Below are 15,498 nucleotides of genomic sequence, written 5' to 3'. Positions count from 1 at the left end.
GAGGATAACGTGAGGAGAATAGATCTCGTGCCCAGGATCACTACTGAAAGCCCCGGGCACGAGAGAACCTTCCCAGTGTGCACTGTGCCGAACAGGAAGCAAGTCACAAGAATCATGGCTAAGTTGCTGAAACATCTAGGGCTGGGGGTCGGGAAAAAGCCGCCGCCACAGCCTCCACGTCCCGACTATTACGACCAAAACTCGACGAAGCCTAGAGTTGGACCCAGGTTATCGGGGGGAGACTCAGAAGACGATAACTACGCCGACCCGGCGGATGCACTGCCGGGGAATTATAGCGCCGTGTGCGAAGGAGGGGATGCGCGCAGGAAGTCGTCTGGAGGAGACGGCGGTGTTGGTCACCACTCCACTCCGACAAGAACGGGCAGCAGTAAGAGTGACAGTAGTTACTCCGTGTCCAGCACGGGGAGTGGCAGTGACGGCGTCATCAAAAGGTCGGCAGAAAACATCCACAGCACCCCGGAAAACACGCACGTGTCCAAACCCATGAAGGTAAACAAAGCTTTCAAATTTCCCGATGTTTACAACGTACACTGTGATGTTTGTAAACATGGCGATAATAAAGTTGTAAAACATTGCTTCCCCTATTGTTTATAAAGCAAATAGCTGTCAGAGCAACCTGAAAAAAATATGGCCCTACCCCTATATTCACTTTCTCTTTGGTTTGTCAGTATTTAGTATGCAGTGTAAATATGCACAACGCGCCGCTCCCCTTCCCTTCCAATAAACAGAAAGCTACAGCGCTTTGCCTTTAAATTGAATCCCATATGTTGTGTGATAGTAGAAATATAGAAGGAATGGCAACCCCTTCTGTTGCTCTGTGCCCGAAGTGTGTCTATGATGACAAGGATTTGGGATTTGTCTGCATTCATTTGTGTCACAACAGACGGCTTTGGGTTGGAGACAGGCATCTGCTGCAGTAGCTGGCTAATCAAAGCCAACAGCAGCCAAAGTCTTTGTTAGATAGCAAACACAACTGTGCTGTTGACAGCCACCCTCAAAAGGAATTAAGTCAGAGCCTGGGTGTCTGATGCAGTTTGTGTCCGAGCTTTTAAGCTAATGAGCATTCCTTTTAAAAGTTTAAGAATCTATTTCATTGTAATACATGACAAAAGAATAAACATTAATGCAATTTGTCTAGGAAAACAGGACACACAGCTTTCGAATAAATCTTTATTGTGAAAAATTGCCTAAAGGTGAAAATGTTAAATTTTTGCTTGTCTGGCTAATCCCATAAAAGTTATGGTGGATTATCTTCAAAAAGAGGGCAGTATCTGCAATTGTGTAGTCAGGCAGCAGGCTTAATCCTGTCTGTTCCTCCCCTCCTCTCATGTTTCCCTCTTCTCACAGCAAGATGTCAATCATTAATGGGGATGTTTTCCTCTAGTAGGACCTCCTCCCCTAAATATCGTCCCTGTCAACACATGTCAGACTTTGATGTCTTCACTTGTCTGTAGTTTGTGATGTCAAATTCTCAAAAGATGTAAAAAATAAGAGGCATAACTTAAGCTTGGAGACGTATCTGTAATGTGAACACAAGAATACCGAAGTGTTGATTATAGCACATATTTGCTTGTTGTGTGATGCTACCTTTGCTGACCATCTATGTTAAGATATGTTAATTCCTACCAGGCGCAATTATTTGATTCCTTGGAGTTGAACAAATACATGTTTCCCTCTGTCAAACCAACTTGGTCAAACAGTAGAAATTTCTTGAAGCAGGTCTGTCCACAAAACGTTTCCTTTTGATCTTCCATCTCCTGGGTCTAACAGTAGAGATATTCTATCACTTAAGTTGTATTGGCAACATAATCCGCTTATCCCCAGTAGTAAGCTCATTAGTCAGACCTATAGACCTAGTCTATGTAATTGGTAAAGACCACATCATCCCTTAATCATTAATGTGAATCATGCAATGTATGTATTGAAATGTCATAGATGTTACAAGTTTCACATCAAACCTTTGCTGATTTTGCTGAGAAAGAATAAGTGTACAATTCAAGGTTTAATTCAAGGTTTCAAGATAGCACTACATGTACCAGCAGTGTGTGCTTGTATTGATAAGGCTGGGAGGAAGTTCTCTTGGCGCAGTAGGTTCATTCTAGCCTGGAGTCCAGCCTTAAGGTCACAACTTGTTCGCTTTAGCTCTGCTTCTGAATGTCGCTACCCTTCGGGAGCTGACTAAAGTGAGCAAGACTGGACTCCAAGCTAGGTTCATTCTTTCAAGGGAGCATCACCACCCTTGGAAAATTGACAGAATTTCTTTAGATTCAAAATTTCAGTCAATATGTACATTTCATATCTAACTCAGCAAAGATTCTTACCATCTTGTAAATGATGGAAAATGGGGGCGAAGAATTTCTGCCCCTTTAAGATTTACAAAATTAAATGTATTGCTCACTCAGTGCTGTGATTTGGGTGGTGGAGAGCACCAGTCTGTATGGATTGTCTTTTACCCCTGATTTGATGACCTGACCAATATATCGTGATCTACTACTAAATAATTAACTCACCCATACAAAGTGCTTCTGTTGTAATTACTGCCCCCTGCAAATTGTATTGAATGAAAGCAGTTGAGAGAGACCGATTCATATTTGTAATTGGGAAAGGGGGTAACTTGAGAGCACTGGAAGGTCAACTAGACAGATGGTCCCAAAATAGAATCTTCATTCAGCATACGGAACATTGGTGATGTATGCCTGAATCTCAGTCGGGTGGCACTGTGCTGCTATCAAACACAAATTGCATGTCATACATTTATACGGAGACCTCCCAGCATGACCTTCTCGTGGCAGCCCAGCTATTTTGATTGGGCTAGCCTATAAAATTCATGGAAGGATAAATGTAGGGAAATGTTGCAACTTTTATCTCTGAATTAGCCATTTTAGAGCAGCCATACATGTACATTTGAGTGGTACTCCCTGCAGTGTGTACAGTGTACGGCCATAGATGTTCCCACTTATGAGTGCGTCTTTCATCCACAATCTGTTGGTATAGACAAATCATCCAGCATCCACGTCTCAAGGATTTATTGAACAAATACGTGGAGAGACTGGGTGTCTAGGTCCCCCCATTGATTGCATTTGATCAGGATGAATAACTGAATATGCCATTGAGCTTCACATAAAAGCCACAATCCATGTGCACAAGGGGGACCCTCCCTGCTCTTGGCTGTAAAATGAGAGCCAAGAGGGACTGGATGGATTATGGTCAGGAATAATGAGGGAAATCCATGGCACAAAGTAATGAGACTGAAGAGAAGAGAATTTTATTGCAATCAGTCCAGATTATATTGAGGGAACCATCATGGTCTATGCAGAAAGCCCGAAATGATTTGGCTGCACTGACTTGTACTGTTGTAGAGTTTATTTGCCATGGCCAACTGCGTCCAATGGAAATCTTTTTTCCAAGGTATTAAATCTAGATAGAGCTACAAAACTGTCACTAGTATTTTTGATAATGGAATTAATAGAATTGTGTGATTTTGATGATATATTTTCATTATCAAGGTCATACAAGTTGAAAATTCTAGTCAGTCAGCTTTCATGGCTTTATTATTTGTTTTATTGTCGTTTTCATGAAGGCATTGTAAAATTTCTGTTGTTTTGTCCTTTCAACTCCAAGTACATTATTAGTCAAAAGGTCTGCTTGTAGACAATTAAGTTCCCTGGTTATTCCTTCATTTATATATTCTTGTAAGCTGACGCAATGTTTTCCAGGAATACGACCAATACCCCCCTGAATGCTTGGGTGGTTTCACAAGCTGACTTTCACAGGCGTAATCTTATCAGGTTCTGTTTCCATCCTGGGGGTTTTATCCTACATGTAGCTGTCAAGAAAGCCTTATCACTCCACTACAGCATAGGTATCCCTGAACAGCTGTCAATCATGTTTTACCACATTTCTTCTTTATTTCTTACAACTCCAACAAGGGAAAGTTGAAGGTACCTCCATACACAAAGTTGTAAAGCTATAAATGTTGATAATCAGGATAAATTTGTTTTTGTTCCAAAGGCTGTTTTCTCCATTGTCTCTGGTAATCGGTAACATAACACATAACACACATTTTATCATCTGCACACTCAATCTCTTTAAAAACTTTACAATACCACGTATAGTACAGTATGTACAGTAACATTCCTGCGTCACAGTTTTTCCAAAAAAACATTACTTTTTTTTTTTCAACTCCAACAAAGGAATTTCAGTACACAAAGTTGTAAAGCTATTAACATTGATAATCAGGATAAGGTTGTTTTGTGCCAAAGGCTGTTTTCCTCATTACACCCCAGCCTGTCTGCCTCCCATCTGTTGGATGGTTCTGGTTGGGAGCATGTCTTAACTACTGAAGATTGGATAAGATGACTCTAGGGACAGCTGGGGCTGATAGAAAGGGTGGGGGAGGGGAGGGGCAGTGATTGAAGATTGACACTTTACATTACGCTTTTCGCGTTAGCGGTAAATTTCCCGTTATCGGGACGCCGCTATCGGCACCTCTTTAGACACACCGCCCGGAAATCTGACAGGACACCCGCGGCGCGCGGTGGAATGTAAAATCTTGGTGAAAATCTACCCGTAAAGATCGCAGTTCTTTTTAGCTGCACGTTGTTATATTGAACAAACGTTAATTTTTTGTTTGCGTACCGCTACCAAGTGATTGAAAATTCAAATACGTGACTTGCATGAGAAATACAAGTCCCCGACTACGTTGTTGTTTCGCTGACACTTCCGGTAACTTCGACCACAAAATTTTCGATAAAAAAGCACTTAAAAACCCTTTCAAAGCGAACTGTTTGATAGAAGATCCCTTTCTTTCAGTGATGACCTGCTAAATTATGGCTACGTACTGAAATAACCGTGAATATACGCACAATTCCTGCAGGTATAATAACTACCTCGTACGTAAAAACTCAAGCTGCCAGCAGTTCATGTGGCGGGAATTTCCCCACCAATGTCATAGCAACGGCCACCACTGTCATAGCAACGGCCAATCGGAGACGCGTAATGGGATTACTTTATACAAAATTTGCAGAGATAGCGGCTTCTGGTTTCGGTACAACGTAACGATGTATTGCAGGAGAAAATATTCGGAATCGAACTTGTATATTTTTTTACAGGTCTTCCACGAAAATTGTGCAAAAGTAGGTCGTCCAAAAATGTGAGAATGAGACTATTTTTCGCTGACATACCGCCTGCTTTGAAGGTTGACTGCAGACCCGATTGACGTAAGAGCCTGCGTAGGTGGCCATTACGGAAAAGGCAGGCCGTGAAAACTATTTTTTCTGCGTAGTTCGGGTTGATTTTTGGGTTGACATTCATTCTTCTAGTATATAAAAAAGTAACTATCAGTATCGGGAGACTGTTTTCTTATCGCTGTATTCTTACCCAGCGTTATGAACATGATCGCTGCTGGCAATTTTCCTCCAATGTTTTGCAAATCTGTACTCACCATTTTGGCGCCATATGCTAATAAGCGCGCGCTTTATGCTAAACGTCTAAACCCTGACTCCCGCTAACGCGAGCCCGACGTGTTCTCTTTATACGCAGTTTGGCGTTGACGGGGACTCCCGCTGAGCCTACGGCCGTACGCTTCGGAGTGGACGGGAGAAAATTTGGCGTTAGCGGGACTACGTTAACGGGAACTCTCTTTACACGGGGCTCCCGCTAACGCAGCCCCGCTAACGCCAGTCCCGCTAACGCGAAAAACGTAATGTAAAGTGGGCCTTAGAATTTCACACTTTCAACAGGAATGAACCCGCTAGTATCAGGTTGGCTGCTATCAAGTTATGTATTGCCCTTTTTTCACCCTTATCTAAATAATACACCTACTAAAATAAAATATACAAGGACATTAGTTGATAAAATAAGCATTGCAATACATTGTCCCATCGTAAAATAGTAGGAATGTTGCTCCTTAGGGAAAATTGTCCTTCCTTTATATATGTCATATAGATAGCTTATGAATGTTTTGTATCTTTAGGAATTGTATAGAACATAAATAACATGTTCACACCTCTGTTGCCAAGACAAATTCCTTTTGTAGACATTGTTGCAGTGTTAATCTCTTTCACTAAAATTTTGCTTTCTATAGATAGTAGTATAAACACATTTAGGAAAAATTCACAACCTTGAAAAGCCACTGTTTTTTATCTTGCTACATTCATACAGCGAGATAGTCTAACTCTGTTTTACAATATAAAGGCAGTGAAGGCTAGAAAGAATGCACTCGTCTATATTTTGTTCTTTCAATTGGACAAGCTCTATGATAACAGATGCTTTGGAAGCCATAAAACTGAGTGACTTGTACTTAATGGTCTAGGCTTGCTGTGTGTTTCGTCACGGTACATTTTGTGTAACCTCGATTTAGTCAGGATTCAGTCCCGACCAAAAGCGTCCTTTCAAAATTCAATCTTGTAGCTGGCAAACCCCTGCTGATCTGAAACATGCTTCGAACACATCATTGGTCAAAAGACTATTGTCTGGTCTGAGTGCCTTTCTGCATTGTATAGAACAACCAATTGTTCATGTACATGTATTATCTTGAAGCTCAGGGGGTTGTGTTGTGTGCGTCTCTCTACACATAAACTCACAACCAAATGTACGCAGTGCAAATGTACTGCATTTCTAATAGAATGGGTTGTTGTAGTATGTAAAATGTATTTCTTTCTGCCCAAATATGCTCAGTAAAATTTACATAAAAAGGCTTTAGTCAAAATATTCCATAAAAAATTATGCATCATAGCCTTGATTTATGATGGTGTGAATTATTTGATGACACATTATAATTTTAAGGTCATCTATCATATTAGCTTTATGTTTATTCTCTTAGTGGGTCACAGTTCTCTATTCTCAATTCTCTCAATCTTCTTTCAGTTGAACAATAGGTAGTGTTTATTGGCATACGTTGATCTATTAACAGTTTGGTTTTTACTGTATTGTTCTACATGGTTGTGGCATTTTTTCACTCTCTTATCCTCAAATGATCACATACAATGATACATTGTATCCCACCCCCCTCCCCCTGTATATTGGTTTGAGTACGATTGAACAATAGACTGCCAGAAGCCATCATTGTTTTCTCCTCACCCAAGATTTTATGGTGTGCCTCAGTACTGTTTACCCAGGTATGAAATTAAACCACATATCTTGCTGGAGGCCATAACATCTGTGACCTCTTCAATTACTGGCAAACTGAAAATAAAGGAGATTTATAGAGAGAGGTATATTGCTGTATTACAGCTTGAGCTTTCGTACACAGCTTTAAATTACCAGAGATTATATTTTCTTAGTTCTGTTAGTAACCCTAAAAGTGATGGAGGGATTTTGATGTACTTGGATCTTAGCCAAAGGAGGGAAATTTGGGGCCATGCTTCTATTCTATTTGTCACAATTGTTAGTGTGTATCATTTTTGGTATCCGCTCTTCACAGAATGGGTCAACTGAATGAGCATATTTAGATAACACATTGTTTTGTTTTAAAAAGACAAAGTATACTTAATGTCCTTATCAACGTACGGAGTACTCGCACCTCAATACATCGTAGCATGTGGAGAAATAAAGGTTGATAAACAAGTTACTGTATGCAGCTGATTAGTCTGGTGAGGTGTATTTGGTATGTATTATTCTTGCTTTGGTATTTTTCACAGTAATGCCTTGTACAAGGGGGGAAAGGGTTGTACAGTACACCTTTGATTAAAGAATCCTGTTCAAAACAAAATTGCTGGTCATCTCTTGAAAAAAGAAGTTGAATTTATCCAATATTATTTTTATTTTGTATCTGTTTACTGTATATTTCTCTTCAACATGTCTTGTTGTGACCTGTACTTAGCCCAGTGTGGCAAAAAAATGCACAATAAAGGTCTTCGTTCATTCATTCATTCAATAAAAACATAAATGTTAGTCTTACCTTCTTAATAGCTTTTTCTATATATTTTATGGATGTATGTATGGATTTTATCAAAAAGTTATGTAAAAGTATCTAATGATAATTTATTTCTAAATCTTATTTCCTTAATCAAAATATACCCGGACACTTCCTACATCAGCCCATGTCATTTCCCCAGGGCTTCCTGGTCCTAACCGTTAATAGCCTGGCTGATTATTTATGACAGAAAATCAGGTCAATTGTCCACTCAATATCCCATCCTCTGATTTATAATGGACCCATTCAAGGTGTGGTATTCAGATACAGGAGTAATGCATTTATCATGAACAGCTGTTGTGGTCATATATCGGGAATGAGGTACTTACAGTTGTATATGTTTGCTTCACATAGTAATGTTCTGATTTTGTGTAGATTTGTTGTAACTTTAATTTATTACTTTAGTTTCATTTCTAACTTTTGAAAGAACTACAAAATGTTCCAAATCCTATACTTTGGATATGTTATTTTGAATTCCTTTATACTATTAAAGGATAGATATACATGTACATGTACTTCCAAGGAAATCTATATTGTGAATCAAGATTCTTATTGAATTTGTAAGACCATGATCTCTGTCTGCACAAGCACTTGTTGCACATATCGATCTTTGTCAAGAAACCTGATATATCAAATCATCCTTACTTTATTTCCATCTCTATATCCTTGATAACAACTTTTTTGCCATGAATAATGTACAAGTCCAATCAATAAAATGAAGAATCACTCATGTCTATAATCATGTCTATAATCAGTATAAACAGGACTTACGAACACAAGCCATCCTGCAAATTGTGCTATAGGAGAACTTGTCAACTCTTTCATCGCATAATTTGACATATATCTTAAGAATGAGCAAAGGGACTTTAATGAAATATTGTTATGGATACTTTTCCTATAGTATTAGTATGTTGCTTTGAGATTATAGCCTTAATGATTTTCTGACTGAACTGAGACATAAAATTTCTGATGGATAAGCACCTTGACAACCCTTACAACCCTGCTGAAATAGCATACCTTTGTGACCAAAGAGAGAGTAGCTGTGGTTGCTCATGTTCATGGCCCTCTCTCACATTTGACACTTTTAAATCAATCCGTTAATTTTTCTGTTCTCCAGCCCATTGTGCTTGATGACTACAGTGACCCTTATGACATCAGAAAAGCAGTTCTTGAGAGCAGGGATTACGACGTGCCTCCAGACTGTCGGCCACCCAAAGAGGATGACTTCAACAACTACTCAGATCCGTATGATGCACAGAAGATTATACAAGGTTGGTTTCTCTTCACATCCCCTCATATTCAGAATCTACATTTCCATTTTCCTTGCCTGCTTCTGTTTATCCTTTCTCATATTTCTTTTTACTAGCATTCTTTCCAATATCATACAAACAAATGGTTCCACTGTTTTCTATGGGTGTAGCTGTGTCACTGTGGTTATAGTACATGTATGAGCTAACAGTCTTTAAGGAAGTTCATGGAAATGGTAATAGGATGTTTTCTACTGGTATTACCTCCATGTCAAGCATTGTCAGCAACAAATCTCAACCTCCCACTGCTTTACATTTACCCATGAAATTGGCCAATTTTCATGGTGCATGTTTGGCTCAGTTGGTCATGTCAGTGCTGAAGCTCTGAGTCATGCATTTACCCATGTTTGGCTTGTCTACTGTACATCTAGGAAGCAGGCCGTACGTACATTGTAGTGTCATAGCATCCCAGACATTTCCCAGTAACACCCTTACCAAATTTCTAGCATCAAATGGATTGACTGTTTTTACTCCAGCGCCAGAGCAACAATATTCTAATCAAAACACTGTAACATAATCAAGTTTTGGCACTTACCACTTATTACTTGCCATTTTTGCTACTTACACATACATTTGCTAGATTGACACTTTAATCAGGTAGAGCCATGTAGATTGGAAATTGTCAGTTATTTCACTGGTAGTAATCAGTGTTAAACTTGTAGGCATGGGTTATTTTCGTAATATCACTGCAATGAAAAATGCTAGAGATGTTGTGCAACCACAAAGCACTGCTGTAGTAAACAAATTGGTCTGCGTGGTTTGATATGGGTCTTTTGATGACCTTGGTACACGTATAATATTTGTATAACGTTACATTCATGAGTTCAATGTTCATTTCCCTAGTAGTACCTTTCCCTGGAGCTTAAATTATGGTACAAGCTTAAGCAAATGAAAAGGAGATAGGAAAGTTGGACGGCAACAGTCATATATATCATACATAAGGTAGCAAGACAGATTCAGGGCTTGTTCCTATTGATGAGTTTGTTTATCCATTTCTAACCTTAGAACTCAGGATACAACAGAGTAAGGAGGCCAAGGAAGAGACACCTCGCTCCAGCACACCCGACAGTGAGGGCAGCAGCAGTGACTCAGCGTTGTACGAGGACCCCTATGAACCCAGTGCTCCGGAGGACATAGACGCAGACACACACCAGGCCAGGTTAGCCAGGGAACTAGAAAAGGCAAAGGAAACACAGTTGAAACAACAACAACAACAACAGCAGCAGCCAGATGAGGACACCAGACCAGCGGAGGATTATGACCAACCATGGGAGTGGTCCTCCAAAGAGAGGCTGTCTCAAGCATTTGCAGGTATCCTTGTCAATGAATATACCATCTTTTCCTCAGTCACAAGATGTAGCACATTTTCATGTACTGTTGCTCTAGAACATAACAGGCAGACATGTATGAATAAAGAAAACTTTGAAAAGATAAGTTTGGAGTCTTTAGACCAAGAAAATAAAGAAATATATCAGAAACATTTTTATGTTTTAAATATGTAAGCTACAAAATGTATGTTAACTGGTCAGTAGGTAGAAATATGTCTTGTGAGTTGTGCTATCTGCTTAAAGTCTAAAGTCAGCAATACCAATACGAGTATACATGGCATACTTCGTCTTTCTGTATGTATACGTGTCCTTTTATACTCCTTTCTCAAAGTGATTCTCTCCTTGTCTTTTTCTCAAACCCTGAGAGTCAAAGAAGGAATCCATGTATTCTGTTATAATCTCATGAGCATCTTTCCACAGTCTTGATCAAGTTCAACAAAGGCTACATGGACATCTGTGATAGTAGGATGAACAAAGCATTCAGAAATCTGTTGTAGCCACACTGTCTTCAATACTCTGTTCTAGCATCTTCTTCCTACATCCTCTTCTCACTTTCTTTCTTCTTTCTCTGTGTGTTTTGTGTGTGTGTGTGACTGCCATCTCTCCTCCTTTCCACTAAAGTATACAGAAAAAGGTGCCGCCATAGACCAGGTACTCTGTGTCTCTCTTTCTCTATCTCTCTTTATTAATATTCTTGACATCTGAAAGCTTTCTCTTTAATAAAAGCTATTCATTTTTCAAATGCTCATGGTAGAAGGCAAATCTTTAAAAAATGCCACATGTAGTTTTGAAATAGAAGTTAGAACAACAAAATCTGGTATACTTGCAAAACAATACATAAATCGCAAAGGCTTTCAAGGTGCGGGTGGGAAAAGCGTGGGCAAATGTGGACACAAGGTTGTGTTTTTTTTTTGTTTTGTTCTTTAAAGATTGGAGTTTATTTTGAGTTTCTTTCAATGACCTTTAGCACCTTAATGATGTGATCATACCAATGGGAATAAGTTATTCTACTGCAATAAATCAAAAAGATCTGTCCTTTAATCTTTTTATTTCATGTACATGTATGTATTGCTGGAGGTGTTCCTTTCTAAATGCTGAAGGTGTTTACCAGTATGGCTCTGTTGAGCACATACATGCATAACCAGCTCACGTGTGGAATGTCTAGCTTTACTGACGTACTCAGATTAATATGTCTAAACACCCACACAGCGCTTTCAAATTTTCCACCAAATTACATGTACATATGGCTGGCTCTTCCTAGAAAACGTCATTAGGTTTTGCCTTTGATTGCATACATGAACGTTTGCGTGTTTATGTTAAGAGCTGTTGCTAGGAAAAAAAGAGGTTTGGGGCACTGAACAATTACTATCAATGCTAATGAATCTCTCATGTATTGAAGTCAAATATCATTATAATCCTATCCACCAACAGAAATAAAGGACACTAAATGGAAAAGTTTAGCTGCAAAGTGGAAAGTGAGAAAGAAATATGATACATGAAATGATAAGAAATAACATTTTGCTCCACTGGAAAAGCTCATACATTCCATTTTTGACATATTTTTGGTGCCTTGGAAACCAGGGACATCAAAATGTCACAGGTCAAAAGAGCTGAGTATATAAAATATGGTTGTCTTTGATATGTAAACATTTTTCAACCAGACTGAAATTATTTTACTTGTAGAAAACTTTCCCCATCCACAGAGTCTCAACATGAATATCTAAGGTGGAAAAGGAAAAACTGAGCTGTATTTTTCAAAATAATAAGATCTGGGCAGGAAAATATTCAGTATATCTCTTCTCTCTAAGCAGAGGTTGGTGGGGTAAATTGTGACCCTTTTCTCATATCTGGCATTTTCTGTCTGAACTCCCCACCCCAAAGGCCACAGTCTTCCCCACCAACCTCTGCTTGGAGAGTACATATTTCTCCCTGGAAACCAAACGACCAACCCCTGACAGCCCAGTGTGACTCTAGCATGTAATTGATAATAGATGGCACCGTGTGCCCCGTACCAGACTTATTTAGTAACATCTAAAAGGTATTGACTTTGCTGCAGTAACAAGTTTACCCAGCATAAATTGGATTGAAGAGAAAATGCCCTGCCAGAAATATTGTCTAATGAATCTTGTTTGGGATGACACGTTTATAAAAGTAGTGCAAAGTTGCATGATAACTAAACTGATTATCACCCTCCAAGGACACTGTAGAGCAAAGGTTGCTGTGAGGACATTTCTTTACATTTTGATTCTGACATTTTAGTTTTGACTCTTGGCTCTTACGCTATTCTAATGACATGTAATAAAACTACATGTACTTGCCATACAGCAGGGCTTTATTCCCAATGTGCCTTTGATTTCTTTATCAGATTTAACCTCTGTTTTTGATAGTACAAGCAGCTATGCCCTTCTCTTCTATCTATTCTCCTTCCCATCTCTGTTTTCCCATCATCCCCCTGTGCAGTCAATGTGATGAGACTGAAACCTCCTGTCGTATACTTTCTTGCTCATGGAGGTAACTGTCTCACATACATACTCAACTGACATCTATCAGTCATTTCAAGTCATACTAACCAGCATGGTTTGACAAGAATTTACAGATCTTTTATTAATAGGCATTGCAAGATATAATTTGGAACAAAGAATGACTCATTTTTATCTACAAGTCACTTTTCTTATCTGTAGCTTTTAGTGGTAAGCACCCTAGAATGCCCAGCCTAGGTACCATCCGATTTCTACCGGGACTCCTTATACTTGCTACCCTAAAACATACCCAGGCTATGGAATGCAGCTTGTGCTTTCTATACTCAGCTATGGTTATAAGTGATGTTGTAAACCTTTGGACCAAAGTTTGGTTATAGACGATTGTGATAGACATGGCTATCTGAGTGTAATATGATATCCATTTGTATTTCCAGCCCAGTTGGACCAGCAGCAGCCCTCCCCACCACCGTCCACCCACACCCCACCTTCAGCAGACAAGCGGCTTGCTGCAGTACCGGAGAGCTCTGCTAGTCCTCTCAGCAAAACCAGGGTATTCAGGAAACACTCACATGAGGGGTCAGAGCCCATCGATCCATCTATTCCTCTGGAAGGTCAAAGGTAAGCCAAGTGAAGTTGATTTTTACCATTTTGCCCCCGCATTACTGTAAATGCAGAAATTTTCGCAGTAGTTTTATGTTTGCGGTTTTCGTGGTTGCCAATTCATCGCAAACTTGAAACCACGGGAACATTTTTCCATGGCAGTAAGAGACTTCTGCTAATTTAAACCACTGCCAACAGTCCTTTTTCCCGCTACCCCAAAATTAAATCCCCGCAAACTTAATTGCATTTACAGTAATCTTCAATGGGCTATCTGTAAGGATGTGGCATATGTTGTTATGTAATGATGCAAAGAGAAAAGGAGTGAAAAGTTACATTGTACAGATCTAGGGAGAGGGTTGATTGACATTCTAGCACGTGTATTCAGTTCAGCTATATCATTTATCTGTAAAATGATTACTTCTCATCCCCATGGGCTGAATGTGTGATTGAATTTGTGTATTTGAATGACAGTGCTTAATGTGTATTCCATACAGGTGGTACCATGGGTCCATTAGCAGAGTAGATGCGGAGAACGTGCTGCGCTCCTGTAGGGAGTGCAGTTTCCTGGTCAGGAACAGCGAGAGCTCCCGGACAAACTTTTCCTTATCCATCAAGTAAGAACATATTGGCTCTTTTTTTTTAGATTATGGGGCAAATTGAAACCAACTGACCAGAATATCTGACAATATCCATACATATACACAACAATTAGCCACGTGAAGAGCTAGGTGGGGTTATGTTAATGTTTAAGCTGCACAGACATTCCCAGACGGTCTTGTTTTGTATGGCAGCATTTGAGGTTAGGCTTTGATGTAGCAATAGATTAGCTCATGTGAGAACACAATTTTTATTGCCTGATGTACTTGTACATTGTGCTGTACTGTAATTACAGCCTTATCATTCTATTACTTGCTGTGTACTTTTCATTGCATACTGTTTTGAAAATGTCGTTGGACCCGAAACATGACTTGATTCTACAGGATGTGGCAATGAAGTATATGATGTAGTAAGTGTATTAAACCCATCGCCTCTCGTGTATTCATTTTCTGCAGGAGTGCCAAGGGGTTTATGCACATGAAGATAGCACACAATGTGGACCTGAAATACATCCTTGGGGAGTGCAGCAAACCGTTTGACACCGTACCGGACGTGATCTACCACTACTCCATACACACCCTCAACATCAAGGGGGCCGAACACATGAAACTAAGATATCCCATAATATGTCAGCTTATGTAGAGTCTCAGAAAAACCCCATGGAACCAGCTCTAATTTTGCTTCTCTACAAGCTTTGTATAGTCCTGTTTGCACTCAGTTATTACTATTTTTATGACATATTACTTATTGATACAAAACCATATATATCATAGTGGCTATCAGGAGATTAATTTTACTATCAAGAGATTTTATGATCATACTTACATGCAAAGACTTGGTTTGTTTTGTTGATATTTTTAATGATTTGAAGTGTTTTCCATCCTGTGATTTATGCTAATGATATGGTGATTAATAGCAAAGATGCCATCTGATTGGCTTGTTGCTGCTAACCAATCAAATAGCAACTGTATGGCACCTTGATTTTTGCTGATTGTATCTTATATATTTTGAGAGTTTCTATTGTGTTAATGATTTTGTCCTGAAAATTTTGGGTGCCCAGACTACCTCTGATAATTACATTGACAGTTGCCATGAGATGGCTTGGTGATGATGATTGTGATGGCTGTTTAAGGCAGGTTTGAAATCAATCTCATCGAGAAGACATTACTTAGTATCTGGGGTGGACAACCAGAAAGGTCTTTACATGTATGATTAAGTGGATTAAGTGCACAAATGATACTATCAGAAGG

At 39.4% G+C, this 15,498-nt stretch overlaps 1 protein-coding gene across 2 annotated transcripts; it reads left to right on the top strand.

Moving 5' to 3' along the window:
• The first annotated feature begins 34 nt into the window (after nucleotides 1-34).
• On the top strand, nucleotides 35-15,330 carry LOC118432121 (SH2 domain-containing adapter protein F-like). 2 transcript variants are annotated; one of them, XM_035843650.1, is made up of 8 exons: nucleotides 35-510; nucleotides 9,054-9,207; nucleotides 10,249-10,554; nucleotides 11,193-11,222; nucleotides 13,032-13,082; nucleotides 13,486-13,669; nucleotides 14,146-14,265; nucleotides 14,704-15,330. In XM_035843650.1, the coding sequence occupies exons 1-8, from the start codon at nucleotides 115-117 to the stop codon at nucleotides 14,888-14,890; spliced, it is 1,428 nt and encodes a 475-aa protein (XP_035699543.1). In that variant the 5' UTR covers nucleotides 35-114; the 3' UTR covers nucleotides 14,891-15,330. The 2 variants fall into 2 exon arrangements, with proteins under 2 accessions (XP_035699543.1, XP_035699549.1); XM_035843656.1 differs by lacking the exons at nucleotides 11,193-11,222; nucleotides 13,032-13,082 and having other exon boundaries at nucleotides 43-510.
• The last annotated feature ends 168 nt before the right edge of the window (nucleotides 15,331-15,498 follow it).

This window comes from Branchiostoma floridae, chromosome 2, assembly GCF_000003815.2.
Source record: "Branchiostoma floridae strain S238N-H82 chromosome 2, Bfl_VNyyK, whole genome shotgun sequence".
Classification (NCBI taxonomy): domain Eukaryota; kingdom Metazoa; phylum Chordata; class Leptocardii; order Amphioxiformes; family Branchiostomatidae; genus Branchiostoma; species Branchiostoma floridae.
This window is presented reverse-complemented; position numbering and strand designations above follow the sequence as displayed.

Coding starts and splice junctions, on each gene's coding strand:
- LOC118432121 (XM_035843650.1), top strand. CDS start 115: ATGGCTAAGTTGCTGAAACATCTAGGGCTGGGGGTCGGGAAAAAGCCG. Junction 9,208..10,248: donor TGCACAGAAGATTATACAAG/GTTGGTTTCTCT, acceptor TTCTAACCTTAG/AACTCAGGATACAACAGAGT. Junction 14,266..14,703: donor AACTTTTCCTTATCCATCAA/GTAAGAACATAT, acceptor CATTTTCTGCAG/GAGTGCCAAGGGGTTTATGC.